The sequence below is a fragment of the Copidosoma floridanum genome, unplaced genomic scaffold (genome assembly GCF_036245765.1).
Source record: "Copidosoma floridanum isolate Cflo_tuat_1 unplaced genomic scaffold, Cflo_Japanese_pri ptg000013l, whole genome shotgun sequence".
NCBI lineage: Eukaryota > Metazoa > Arthropoda > Insecta > Hymenoptera > Encyrtidae > Copidosoma > Copidosoma floridanum.
The window spans coordinates 27,944,008-27,958,348 of record NW_028321890.1 but is presented as its reverse complement, the minus strand read 5'-3'; the positions used below and the strand labels follow the sequence as shown (position 1 = coordinate 27,958,348).

At 49.1% G+C, this 14,341-nt stretch overlaps 1 protein-coding gene across 1 annotated transcript in view; it reads right to left on the bottom strand.

The window, feature by feature from the left end:
- The window catches only part of hth (Meis homeobox homothorax), a 380,124-nt gene that overhangs the window by 16,228 nt on the left and 349,555 nt on the right, over window positions 1–14,341 (bottom strand). Inside the window, exon 12 of the mRNA XM_089590775.1 lies at window positions 1,151–1,209. Coding sequence (XP_089446901.1) covers window positions 1,151–1,209 — 59 coding nt within the window. The remainder of the gene's footprint in view (window positions 1–1,150; window positions 1,210–14,341) is intronic.

The window sequence follows — 14,341 nt, the reverse complement described above, 5'->3', positions numbered from 1 at the left end:
GAAGGGCAGGGCTCCGGCGCGTGTGTGCGTGCGTGTACTCTCTAAAACGTCCCTAAAGCCCAGTTTCGGCGAGCCAAACAACCCGTAACTCAGTGAGTGTTTACGAGATCGAAGGAGAGGAGGCTGTACGCGTAGGTACACACAGGCTGCAGTGGCACTCGTAAAAGTGTATACGCGAATCGTCCTGTACGTCTCGGCCGTTACTTCGAGGGTCCAGCCACGCGCGCGTCCCCCGAACTTCTTTTCTCCTCCCAGCTAACAGCCGTACGTTTTTCCGCTCGCTTTTTGGCTCGGGTGGTAGCTACGAGGAAATAAGAAGAAATCTCTGTTAAGGAGGCTACAGACAAAGAGACAAGTGAATTACTAAAGGGGGAGGCTGTTACGCTCGGGTTTGTTGGCGTGCGTGTGTCTGTTTGTCGCACAGCCGCGTCGTAAAACTCGACTCTCTGATCACCGCCGGCAATTATCCCACCGTTATCCAGCGCGTTACCCCCCAACTACCCTCACGTTTGCCCTTTTGCGTCTTTATTTGTTACTTGGTCTATGACGGTACGTGGCTAAGGAATTAGCTTCCTCCCTTTTTTACTGCAAACAAAGTGATTCTCGCATCGTAAAGAAGCCATTTTCGCGGATTACACGCGCATGGGACGACTTTGCATCGTTTTCCGGCTCGACGGAGACCTATACTGTACCCGTGAAATGGAATGGCGTTCTTGAAATGAGAGAAAATTGCTTAGTGAATTTAATAAGATAAAAAAAACTGCCTTTTAGTAGACATACCGGTTTTGTCTTAAAAGTAGACGGTTTGTCGTTCAACTTGAAGTTACATTGTTACCGCCCGTGTATCTAACAAGATTAACAGTGTCTGTTTTAGTTTCCGTCTCACCTTCCACGATCAATCAGAATTTGGGCCAATTGAAGAGAAAACAATGACTCGGTTGAAAAAGTTTAAACCGAACGAGCGATAATTTAAAAATCAGTAGTACGAATCGAGTTTAGTCAGACGTGGCAGCTAAGACGAGAATGGCGGCGTTTATTTAGTTAGCGCCGTCTGTCATGTTACAAGACTCTGTAAAAGATTGGCATAGAGATTGTGTGTCACTGTTTGTGTGTGTTGAACGTGTTTCTGATAGCATAGGGGTCGACGAACCGGCTCGATTACTCTGGTCGATCATTGGCTGGACGATTCTACGCCTCGCGTTAATGAACCTGAAACAAAAAAAATAGTTTGTGTTAACATTTTGTGCAAACAAATTCCTTTTTAACAATATTCATGTATATTTTTTAAATTAGTGGTATATATGTGTATGGAATTAGAGGTAATTAGAGAAATTGTCAACGGCTCCTCGTTAAAATCACGATAACGTCAGTTATCACAAAACCTGTGCTCCTGTTGAAAGAGCACAATGACCTTGGCGACTATAGACCAAACAGCTACAAGTCAGCGAAGCTAATAACGGCTCTTAATAAAGAAACTTCCTCGGCGATACATCATTAGCCGTTCCAGCGACCAAGAAAGGAGGAAACGAACAATAGCTTCGCGGTTGTGTTTCGTCGTGGCTCGTCGACTTCCACCGAGAGCCGCGAGGAGGGATACAAGCGAAAAGAAAAAGCTCCCTCTTGGAAGGACAGCCACTGTATCGCTCGCTTCGAGGCAGGGGGTGAAGGGACAGGGTGGGTTGGCGGGTGGAAGGAAGGCCCCGCGCACGTCAGCCGACGTCAGCGTCGCGGCGCCCTAATGGGCGCAGACGCCGGAAGTGATTGGGTTTCCGCTCGACTGACTCGGAGCGCAGCAGCCCCGCCGTCCTCCACCTCTATCGCACTCTTCGAGGAAAAGGACGAGATTGCCCGAGAGAGGCGGACGGATAGATAGAAGAGGCTTTCTCTTGTTTTGCGGCGCAGACTTCTTCGCCCGATTCCACGCCTGGACGGTTCTCCCGAGAGATGCTCTTTCGGCTCGCTGGCTCGCACTACCCCCTCTTGACTCCCTCCCCCCCCCCGTCCAACCGTCCCGGTTATGAATAATAATTATTGAATTCGCGTTTACACGGAGAACCGACGCCTTCTATTATCACGTTAATGCGGAACTCGCGAGAGCAGCAACAATGGGAGCGCGCCGCTGGAAAATTGACGGTGGCTGTTACCCGAATCCCCACGATTTTTTCACCCAGCCTTCTTCTTCCACGCTATTCATTTACGTCCAGTCTGCGCGGCGAATAAAAGAGCATCCATGGATCAACATATCCCGCTCCAACCTCGACAGCTGGAAGGAGTACCGATTCTCGCGAGAGGAGTCGGTTGCTCTTTGAGCTTTACACTATACAGTAGGTGAAAAAGAGGCTAAAATAGCTACGGCAAGTGGTGGCGGCAAACGCGATTCTAGATCGAGCTCGGAGGCAAAGACGCGAAAAACAGACAGGGAAATAAGAGAGAGGCCGGCTCGGTTACGCGCCTCCCTCCCTGTATCTCGGCAACCTCTTCGGGGTCTCCCCCCATTGCAAACTGGCAGGCGTATAAGTATACACGGGGCGCGCGTGGGCGGCACGTCACAGCCAGCTGACTCTACTCACCCGTGCGCCGCTCGGCCGCCCCAGCGCTGAAATATCGCCCGGACAATGGCGCCAAGCGGCACGAGATTACGGGGAGTTTAGGTGTGTGGATCCGGAGGCAACTGCGGCGGAAATATCCTACGCTTCGAGCGAAAAAACGTCTTGGACGGCCGAGCTTGGGGCGATAAAATTTTACAGTCGAAATAATTCAAGTTGGCTTGCTTTTTTCCCACTCGGTCATTACGGGCACGGCGTTTCACGCTGGGGCCCTCTTTTTACCTGTATGTTGTATTTCATGAGCCCAAGTACGAAAAAGAAGCAGCTTGGATGATTTATGGCTAGCGCAGTGTATTTAATTTTTTTTTGGAGGTTTTTTATTTGACACTTGTCCTGCATGGTTTTGTTTCGTGTGAAAACAATTCAACATAGTAGTATCGGTTTCATAAAGTTTAAAAAGATGCTTATAGGTGGGCAGCGTATGACTTTTCTACGTAAAAAAAGGCATAAAACTCGGCGTCACGGGTAGATGGGGGGTAGAGGTGGTTTCCCCTCTGTTACAGCAAAGAAAGAATATTGGCCCCTGCACGCGACCTTCCCTCGGCCGTGACTAAATTTAGTGCACTCTACGCGCGCATACATGAATAATATCCCCGTCCCCGGATGAGCGAGCGTTTTTACGGGTGTGCATACATTTACACGCGGCGAAGATGGACTGTTTGGACCCGTCGATTACCCTAATACTTTCATATTCAGCGTTGATTGCAATCGATTTCTAAAATGTACGTAGGTACTCTGTAATTATAACGATGCCAATGCCTGTTTATCAAGCGAGCTCGTGGTCACGGTAAATTTCTGCAATTCAATCATCATCTGAAATCGATGGCCGGCACGCGTCCATAAACCATCTCAGCGCCTACAAGGGCATTCAAACAGCCATATCAAATACCAAGTGTGTCCAAAATTTATTTCCCACAAACAACTCGAGGGTATGTGCATGCTGGTGGGGAAATTTCGTGAAACACCCAACTCCTGAAAGTAAGCTCTCACGCGCGCACAAAGAGGAGAGTCACGGAGAGCGACAATTTGCAATTATCGAGAAACGCATCCATTAGTTGACCGCGGCATCGGAAAGTGCGTCCTTCACACCCCAGCATCAAAACATCATTACCGCGCGTACATGGAGGTTCGGTGGCGCGGAGTGTGGGCTTGCAACGCGACCGAGGGAAAGGGTGAGGCCATAGGTATATATACATATACACACGACTGGAGTACTATTAGTAATCAATTTTGCTCGGAGCCACCGCTGCTTTTCGAACGAGGTCGCTAATGCTCGCCGAGAGGAGAGAGCCTCGACTGGGGTGTATACAACCGAGCGAAGAAACTTGGCAGTCCGTGGCCGCGTAATGCCTTTTCTAATTTCGTTTTGCGCTTTTGCAACCGGAGCGACTATCGCAAACATTTATTTTCCCTCGCCGTACCACCTCCGCTCGTATATCATTCGGGAAGCTGTTGCTGCAGCCTCCCATCTCTACACCCCCGCCACTATGCCTTTATCCTCGTGCTTTGGAGAATTTCGGTAATGTGCACTACAAAGTTTTTAAAAGAACTTTAGCAACGGAGCTCTACTTTTATGTTAATTTCATGACGATTGCCATTCATTTTTATTTCTCATTCACGATTTTTCGAAAAAGGCACACATGCGTTACAGTACATTTTCATTGCTGGTGTTGCTCATAGCAGAGACGTGCTCTGGAAAGTATGGACGTGTGGATGGCTTGCACTAGGCTGCACGTATTGACGCATCCGAGAAGTGTCACCGATAGGTCGCCTATTGGGATAACTTGTGCAACTTCATACTGAAAGCACATGTCACGCGCTTCGAGAACTTTGATCTAACTTGGACGATTGATCGGCTTTATTTCCTGTTGGGCGTTTGAAACACGTCAAACAAATTGTTTACAGAGTTATCGAGTTGCCCGATTTTCCAATAAAAACCAAGTCCAATCCCGAGAAACGCTAATACAACAGCTCCAAGCAGCCCCATTCTGCACTGAAGCTATTTGCTACCCCCCCAACTTCTCCATCCTCTACCGCCAATTTTTCCATTCCTTTCATAAATTTCCCCCGTTTCCTATGGCTGGATTTCTCTCTCGTTCGCGTTCCGTGCATTTTACCCGGAAAAGCCAAGCGACGAGTTTTCCCAGCCAAGCGTACCACCAGCTCCACCGTCGCCGGCTCGGCTAGGAACGCGCGCCAACTCGGTGACTCTGCGTTTAATCTATGGCTGGGGGAACGCTTTTTCGGAAAATTCGCCCTGGAATTTATATAATTGTTTTGCCCCGACTCGACGGTAAATTTTCAACGGGTCTGCCACTGCCGACGCCCCGCCTCCTCGGCGCGATAACGCTGCCGAGGATCGCCCGAGCGTACGAGTGCCGATGCTGATAGGCGCACTTGGTCAACTCCGAGGACTGAAATCTGAGAATCGATATTGCCTTTCTTTCCTACTACGTGTTTTCCAGCTCCTGTGCACCCAAGTACACAAGGTCGGATTGTTTTCCTTCCATTGCAACGCACGAGCTGATATCTTTTTCCCCGTTTGGTCAATCGGATGGTGGAAGTTTTCTTTTTCATTCGCTCGAGATAAGCCCTGTAAGGAGTCTCGAGCGGATACCAATCGATGGACTCCCATTTCGGAGCAGATTGTCAGCCTGGCTCGACAGTCGCAACTTTGCTTTCGAACGTCATCGGAAAAAAAAAAAGAAATTAAATAAACCTCTCGTGCGTCGACGGACAGACATCCGGTGGGGGGATGAAAAAGCAGCCGTGAAAATTAAGAAAATATAGCCGATTGAGAGCCGAGCGAGGGTGGCAACAACAGTAACCACTCGGGCACCCCTAATCACAATTAACGTTGACTGTGCGAAACGCGCGTGCACGCACGTATACCAAGTATAATATACAAGCTGCAGAATAGTTCGTTTTCGTCGGACAGCAGCAGCCGCCACAGCCACCACCACCGTGTATATATAGGTACGTGGACGAGGTCGCTGGTTAATCAGTGCAATTAGGGTAACACGTGCATAACCAGGCAACGAAGCACATGTCACGTGATGAATGGCCGGCCCGGCGAAATTGTGATCGGTGGACGCGCGCAGCGTAGTTAGTAGTGGCCGCTCCTCCCTTCCCTGCCCAATATATACTTCATACGTCGCATCTGCGCGTATCGACCCTCTCCCCCCTCCCCCCCGGCTGATGCTGTCCTCATCTGACCCACCCCCTCGTCCACGCTAACCCTCTTATCCCCCTTTGCCTGGGCCGATCGTATAAACGCAATCCGTGAAGTCATAACATCGCTCCCATCGCCCGGGAGTGAGATGAGCGAGCGAGGGCCTACCGGATGGGTTTATTGTAACGGTGAATTATTGAGATGAAGCCGATTCCCCGAGAAATACGCTCTCGATGAAATCTTTCTTATTATGCCGCCGTTACTGGGACACGGGTTGTTACGTGTGCGGGCTCGGGATGTTGAAAGCAACAATGTTCACCTCGTCTATCCAATGACGCGCATCGCTTATAATTTTCTTTATTCATTTAAACCGAGAAACAAGTCATTAGCTTTCCTTCGCTGATTTTCATCACATTTCCGCATCATCTATCATGCCAAAAATTATGTGTCTCATCGGTAACCATTTAAATCCTCCTCTCGACTCATCCTCTCTAATTATGTTACACGTGACACTGTATAGGGTGACTCTGATAGAACTAGCCATCCCCTGGCCGGGAAAGTTAGCCCCTGTAGCACTGGATTCATGTATACCTACGTGTTACCGCGTGAAGTGGGCGCCCGCCAGTTGCTGCCGGCATCGGATACTACCCAGGTTATAGGGATCGCTGTATATACATACCCTCCCACGCCCCTGCCGAGCTACATTCACCTCGGCGTTAAAGGACGTCGTAGCCATGGTGGCAGTCGTCCCCTCTACGTTTTCAGCAAGTTATTGGCTTCACAGCTGTCGCTAAACAGCTTTCGACTAAGTCGATTGTCACGGCGCTCGTGTCGCTCGGCCCTGGACCCGCCAGCCAAGGGCTCATCTCGGTTATACGTGTATACGCGATAGCCCCGGCGTCAGCTGGTAACAGTCTCTTAAACTTCGAGGCCTCCCCCCCTCCGCTCTGTTTTGCTCCACGCGGACTCTGGCATACGCAGTCTATGTGTATATATACGGACGCAGCAACTGCTGACGCAGTTATAAACTGCCAGACGAGCCGACGACGTCCCCCTAACTCCGCTGCCTGGTCCTTTCGTATACGCCACCGGTGTGCGCATGAAGATGCCCAACGTATATTATATACACGTACATGTGGAGCCATTCGCCGGCGACGCTGACGACACTACGTCATCGCGCGGGTGCCATCCCATATCCCCCTACTGCAATACCCACCTCGGCTGTACACTGTACTCGGACTATAGCGGGGGGGGGGGGAAGAACCTGCTACTGCCTTGTGCTGGCACGGCTTGCGCTGACGAGCTGTTGCCCTATACCATCAAGTGTTTGGTGCCCGGTTGTTTATGTACCGATGATTGTGTCAGGGGTCATTTTTATGGAAAGGATGTTACGCTAATCGATGATTGTGATTCTTTACTCTTTTGCAGCAAGCCGCTACTCTAGTTGCGGAAGTACAACATAATATACGTAGTACCCATAAACTATATAGCAGAAGAGCCCATCCAAGGGTAATTCTCGCGGGGCGCAATGACTCTTGAAATTCCCGTTTCGTATGGCCCCCAAAGATCCATTTAACACGTAGGATAACTCCTTGAACTTACCCTCGTGTTGTTTTCGAAAATAGCTTTCTCGCGATAATCTCCTTCTTCTCTCCGAAAAGCGGCCGCTCTCCCGAAAACCGACTTTTACCACGTCGTTACGCAGCCCTACGGCCATTACGTTCCAAGTTAACGTCCGCCCTCTGTGGGCTCTCTCCTTGTCGTACAGCCCGTCAAACTTGTTGGGAGAGTAAACAAAATATATACGTACGGGGCCCTTGTTTTTATTTAGATTCGCTCTGTTCCGTAAAGACCACTCGCCAGAGAGACAAGTGCCTCGTCCGGATTGACCGTCTGCGTCGGAAAAACGCCACCGAATGACCGTTAAGCGTCCCTTCCTGCGCTGTCGAGGTCCATACTCCCATCTCGAGAGGCCACTCGTGAGTTTTCTGCTTTTCACGACCACCATCTTGCGCGCTTTGGCTCCGCCAGTGGTCAGAAATTTCTACGGTGCCTCATGTGTGCTTCTTCTTCTCCTTTCTACGGGTGTTTCAAGTATATTTTGCCAATCGGATAAATTTTATTGACCATGCAGTGAGACGATTTCATGCTTTTTCGGTTCAAGTAGTAATATGGCGTTTTGGTCAGACCAAAGCAAAAAATTGATTAAATCGTTGCGGCACGAAGCAATAATTAATTTTTGTTGTCAAATACGTGCACATTCACAGCGGAGCGCTTCAGAAGTATACCTTTCGGAACTGAAAACCGAGTGGAGCGCATAAACCTCTCCGCGGCATGTTCTCCTCGCACTCGACGCAGCCGGGGCACGTAGAACCGCCGGTTCGAGCGCCGCTCTTTCCACGGCGAAGAGGAAGTCTTTTTCATTTTGCCCTTCTTCCTACCTCACCCAGCTCTCTCTTTCGCAATAAAGCCACGGAAAGCGCGCGACAGGCTTTTCCTTTTGGCGCACCGAGCGGAAGATTTAAGGTCGACTGGCGATGGGGGGAAAAAAAATCGAGATTTCCATGCAACGCACTAGCGAAATAGAATACAGCCTGGTTTACGAGTCTTGCTTTTTTTTTTCCTCCCCGTATAGCGAAAAGTCGCCAAGTCTGGGCTCCTTTTGTTCCGCGAGTCTTTTATTGTCTCCCAATTTTTTTTTTTTTTTTCCTCTCCTCGCTTCCAACTCCTCTCTTTATGGTACACCCACGGCCGTGCCTCGCTTTTTTCGCGCGTTTGTTTGCCGCCCCGAGTCCCACTCTCGAAAGCGCGTACAAGGCCACATCCGTGCGCGGAATTTGAATCCGCAGCTGCAATAAAGTGCCGGCTTTATGCGACGGGCCTCGCGCGAGAATTAGTTTCGAGTGGACGTACATGCGCGCCAAGCTGAAAGAGCCGCCCGGAGGTGGGGAAAGGAGAGAGGGCAGCGCGCGCGTTCCGAAAGGAAGTGTTGAACAACTGCGGGAGGAATGCAGAGAGAAAGAGAGTAGGTAACAACGCAAAAGAGCTTCGAGGCGTTAGCGCGTCCTTACACCCGTCGTATCAAGCCTCTGCTCGCCCGTGGGAACCGGGCGTACTCTTCGATCGAGTAATATCTTCTTTTTTTTCTCTTTCCAAAGCCCCTTGGACTTTTAAAAGGCAATCAAACCCACAAGTTCCATTTCGTTGATTTCCTTTGTACCGCCAAGGACAAACAGCGAGTGAAGGACATTCATCAACTCGGGCATTCATCAAATCAAACCAAAGCGTGGATATGGAACTCGGTTACAATCGACGGCCCAAGGATTGGGGAAAAATATACGGGGGTGGCAAAAGGAGTAGAGCCAGACGTGCCGACACGAGTACAGCCGGGAGGACTGCTGCTCGACACCGTATAATCAAGAATTCCTAATCGGCCGACGCAGCAGGACGAGCCAGCCGACACCACTTGCCTGCTTCTTTCTCCTCCGTCGACGCGGGCGTTAAGGGACGTATATACCTCGAGTTCTCTAATTACCCGACTATACTGCGCCGAGACTCGAACGTTGATAGCGGAGTCAAAGTAAATCCGATTACGCGGATATCATCTGCGTAATGTATGTACTAGCGTGTGCTCTCTCTCTCTCTCTCTGGTGGCCGTAGAACCATGGGGGTTCAGCTCTGCCGAAACCCTATCCACCCACCCCCTCGTGCGCCAAGCTTATATCGTGTGTGTGTGTGTGGAAGGAGGCCCTGAAAGAGAGATAAAGGGGTGTGCAGTGGAGGCCGCGCGCGTGCACGTAGGGAGAAGCCGTAGGGGTTGTACACCCATGCACGACATGTTTTTCTAGACAATTTGTTCGGCAACATTAATCACCGGCCGCGTGTGTACGGCGCAGCGGGTCAGGAGTAGGGGGGTAGACGCGCACCCTGCCACTGGCATCGGGACCAGCGACGCGCGCCGATGCCTTTTTCTCCCTATTTTCTGGGAGCTTTTCTTCCCCGCTGCTACGTACACTCCGCTGCTGCTGGCCATTTTTTAAATTTATTCCCTCCGAGCTTCTCTGCATGAGGCGGAGAACCCAGGAGGGATGAGCATACGGAAAGGGAAATAGAGGTGTCCATTATTGGCGTTTTTTTTCGAATACCTACTTGTTTGAGGGAATATAATTCAACCGAGTTCTTAAATATAAGTGATAATAGAAATTTCCAAAGATCCACGCGTATACGTGTATATATATGTGACAAAGCAGCACAGCACTGCTGTACAGGAAGTACGTATAGCGTAGCGAAAGAACAGACGGGAAAGAAAACGAGACGCAGCAGCGGCATCGAGAGGCTCGTCCATCATCGGTGGAGAGCGAAAATTACCTTCCTTATCAAGGAGCGCCTCTCGCTGTACGTATACCTCCTGTGCCCGGATTAATCTGCGCTCGTGCATACTTTAAAGCCCAGCTATTGCTGGCACGGGAGAGAGAAAGCCTGCCTCGTGTAAATATCCTGGGCGCGATTGTGCGCGCGCGTCCCTTTTCGAAAGAGCCGACGCCGAGGGGGAGGCCCAATGAGGTAGAACAGCACAATACCGTGAGATGATTATCTGGAAAACTAATTTCGCTCTGCCGCTACTGCTACTCGCTCTCTCTCTCTCTCTCTCTTGTTGTTGTTGCTCCTGCTGTTGTTGTTTTTGCCACGTACAACCATGGGTTCTCTCGCGCCAGAGGCTATAAACAGGGGAAATGAAAAAGCATTGTGTCGAACGCCACCCCGGTGCAGCTCGCCCCGAGATAGATACGAGCGTAGAGATTTAGCCGGGCTTGAATTATGCGTACTATTGGATTTCGATGTTCTCGCGCGTTTAAAAGCCCGTTTAATTAAAAATTGACGGCGCGGTCGGACTTGGTTAGCGTTTAATTGAAAATCGACTACCCACCCCTGCGCAACCGCTCCAAGGTTAATCATTTCTGTGAAAATTCCGCCCGAGCGCTTTTACCTGGTGCAATGTACCCCTGCGTGAGCCGGAACTTTTATTAAAATTGTATTAGATTATATTGGTAATTAAGTTTTTAATTGGCTGTTAAAGCGGACTTGATGAATGGACCAGCAGTGCATGAATTACTGCTGGACGAGAACGTACATAAATCAAGCGAGTGTATAATATATACATCGTTGTTATACAAGCGTCGACTTTTGTTACAATTTATCCAGCCTCGATGTGTCCTTTTAACGAGGCAATCGGTATTCCCGACGCATCGGGATCGAAATCACATCTGCATCAAAAAGTTGGAAGATCAAAGAAAATAGACCAAATTTCATCGCTACAGCCACAGGGGCTGATGCTACGTCTCGTCCCAATATCCACAGTACATATATTTATACATTGTTTGTGCGTACAATACCGAAGCGGAGAGAAAGGGCAAGGAAAAGCGATAAGCGAAAAGGTAAGGCCACACGCATCACGTTTGGCTATTTGTAATTTTCATTATCTCGACGTTAATAAAGACATTTAACTGCGGGTGCACGTAGGAAGTTAGTGGGGTGCCTGCCTATACTTGCTTCACTCGGGGCGTCGTCGGAAGTCGAGGGGGGGGGGGACGAGAGTCTCTACTTCTCCGGCCCATTCACGGAGGGTCAATCTTCGCTTCAGGTAGCATCCAAATGGCCGTATGAGCATTTGTAGCACGATATTGCGGAAAGGGCCAATTCGCCCGCTGTAAGCCCATTTCGGTAGTTAGGCGCACCCCTCTTTTACTGCCCTTGCCCCGCTTTTACTGCAAGCACTCCGGTGTATAACAATAGGTGCGGAGTAGCAACAGTTTGGCGGTAAAAAATGGTCAACAGAAGCTAACTTGTTTTCGAAATCTATTCTTTGGGAGGAGTGCGTGTTTCTGGTGGTAAATAAGCCAACGGGAAAAGGAAAAAAAAAGTCACGAAAAAATTAAGCCATAAGGGAAAAAGGTCCTAATGCTGTATAACACGGGGTACTTGCTTATTCCACTCTTGATTTGGTGAACTGCTCGCCTCGGCGTACAACGCGGGCTACGAGAAAATTGCCGAAGCTAATGTTGTCCTCTGACGTCGTTTATTGGCTACTTTAGGGCAGTTTCTATGCCCAACGCATTATCGCACGTGTAACATTAGGTCGTGCAGGCACGCAGTAGGGCTTCAGCACCACGTAGGAATGATAGGCGTGACTCTCTGATAGAGGCTCGAGCAACGGGAAACGAATTAATAAATTTATGGCCCTACCGAGAAAACTGTACCCACGGAGAGCCTTGAGCCCTTGGATTTACGATCGTAGCCAATAGTAATTACACCGTTGATGTCCAAAGTTACCAAATGAAGACCATCGGGGATAACTTTAAGGAGATCAAAATATACACACACTTGCGTCTTATTTGTGTTTCATTGAAATAATTTCTTTCGAGAAATTCTTCTTTAAAAAACAACAATTTTTAAGACGATCATGAACACCAAACGCGTATGTAAGTGTTTAATTTTTCTTCCACAATTTATAAATAATTACTTGATACATTTTAAACTACTAATATTTTAATCAATTTTCATTGTTTCATCAATTAATGTCTAAGCATTTAATTAAAGTGTAACAAATTGGTACGTTAAATGAGGATTGAATAACAATTTCCTTCTACTCAAGGGAACCCAGGCAAAATAAGAAAACAAAAACAAAAAAAGAAGAAACAAACTTGTTTACGCATTCAATGGACGATGGAGCGATACAATTGGCAAACAACCCACACCCACGCGTCACTCACCACCTTTTCATCCGTGTCTGTTATTTCATTGTTAACACTTGCGCACGTCTTGTCAAAACGAGAGCGCAGCGAATCGCGACGGAACAATGGCATATTAGGCGCAGACGAGCGTGCGACACGTCCGTAACGCACGTACATAGCTCAGCGCGCCCAATAGCATGTATACACGTATACGCCGTCGCCGAGTCACGATGACAAACAAGAAGACCTACGAATTAATACACAGCGAGCAGCCGAGCAGCGTGTCCTATTGTGTAAAAACGAGCGTTTAAGGGACACGTGGCACGTCGTCGTCTTGCCAAAAGCCGCCACCGCAGCACAAGAGAGTTAGCGTGCACGGAAGACGGGGTGGGAGGGAGGAGGGCGACGAAAAAGGGGGATATGATGAACGAAAGGGTTGGGGCGCTCCATCTCTCTCCATTGGGCGAGTCGGGCGGAAGGGGAGTGCGAGGAAGACGAGCCAGGGGGGGGAAGGTAATACTCATTCGGGTGTAATCGCGCTCGCAAAACTCCATCACACTTTGCTAATAGAGCCTAGTGGGGCCTCGGCCGAGGGAATACAAACAGAAGGGTGGCCCCGGCGGATGAGCTCTCGCGAGCGCTCGTCGGCTTTATATGCGGTATAAACGCCGCCGCGATACTTTTGGAGTATGGATAATGGCCGGGGAATCTTGCAATAACACACATTTATACACACTTAACTCTTTGCGTATAATATTCCTCTTTCACTTATTTTCAAACGTTTTCCCTTTTGCGTTACTCCGGCGATCGCGATCAATTTGCCCAATGTTAAATAAGACACCCCCGAATTGGATATCTTTGTTTTTGCTCGGGCTATACGGCGGGACGTGTTTACTCCAATTTTTTTTTCCATAGGATTAATAAACTCTCGTGTTCTTCGCGCAGATAACATCGTCCGCACAGCCAACCAGCCAAAAACGAAATTGCTTTTCAAATTTACTCGAATTGCCGGAATAAAGCTGTCCGCTCGTACATATACATACATATACTTTTTTTTCAGGGGGTGGAGTAGTGGTGCACATATTTTTCATCGGAGCCGCAAAAACAATTCGATAAACACGCTCATCAATAAGGGTTGCAATTAAACGTAACAATACAAAGCCGCAATTTCTCTCCGGGCGCTCGCCTAAATCACGAGGCTCTGGTTATTCCGGTCTCGGGCCAAACAATAAACAAAGGGAAAAAATCTATTAAGGCTCGAGAAAGCCAACGGAAGGGGCACAAGGAGGAGCCGGGGTGAAATATTGATTGTAATTTGGGTGGAACATGTGAGCCTTCGTTGGCGCATTTTTCGTCCCGAGCGCTCCGACTGCCGAAAGCGAGTGACGCAGGTGGGACGCACCATCGGGAGATTATTGTGGAAGTGGCAGACCGGAAACCAGTGTGGGACCCCTCCTTTGGATGCTGCCACCACTGCCTCGTACAAAGACCTCCTTCGTACACACCCTCGGTTCAGTTGTATTTTTCATCCTCGATCTCTTTATCTCGTGCTTTTCACTTTCGACGCAACAATGCTTGCCACGTACCACCAACTCGATGACTCCGACGAGAAATTTAAATTTACGGCAAACCGCATGTCTTTGCCGAAAGAAATTCACCTAAAAATTTCCACAGCCCTCCCCGTTCCTTTACAGTAGACGAGCTCCTGTACACCACCACCCCCCACCGGCGTTATTTACCCCTCTGTTTTTCTAAGCGTACGCGCCAACGAGAGAGAGGAGTTTTCTCAGGAAAAGGACGTCGGCCAATCCCCGAGACGCGTCTACCCAGTA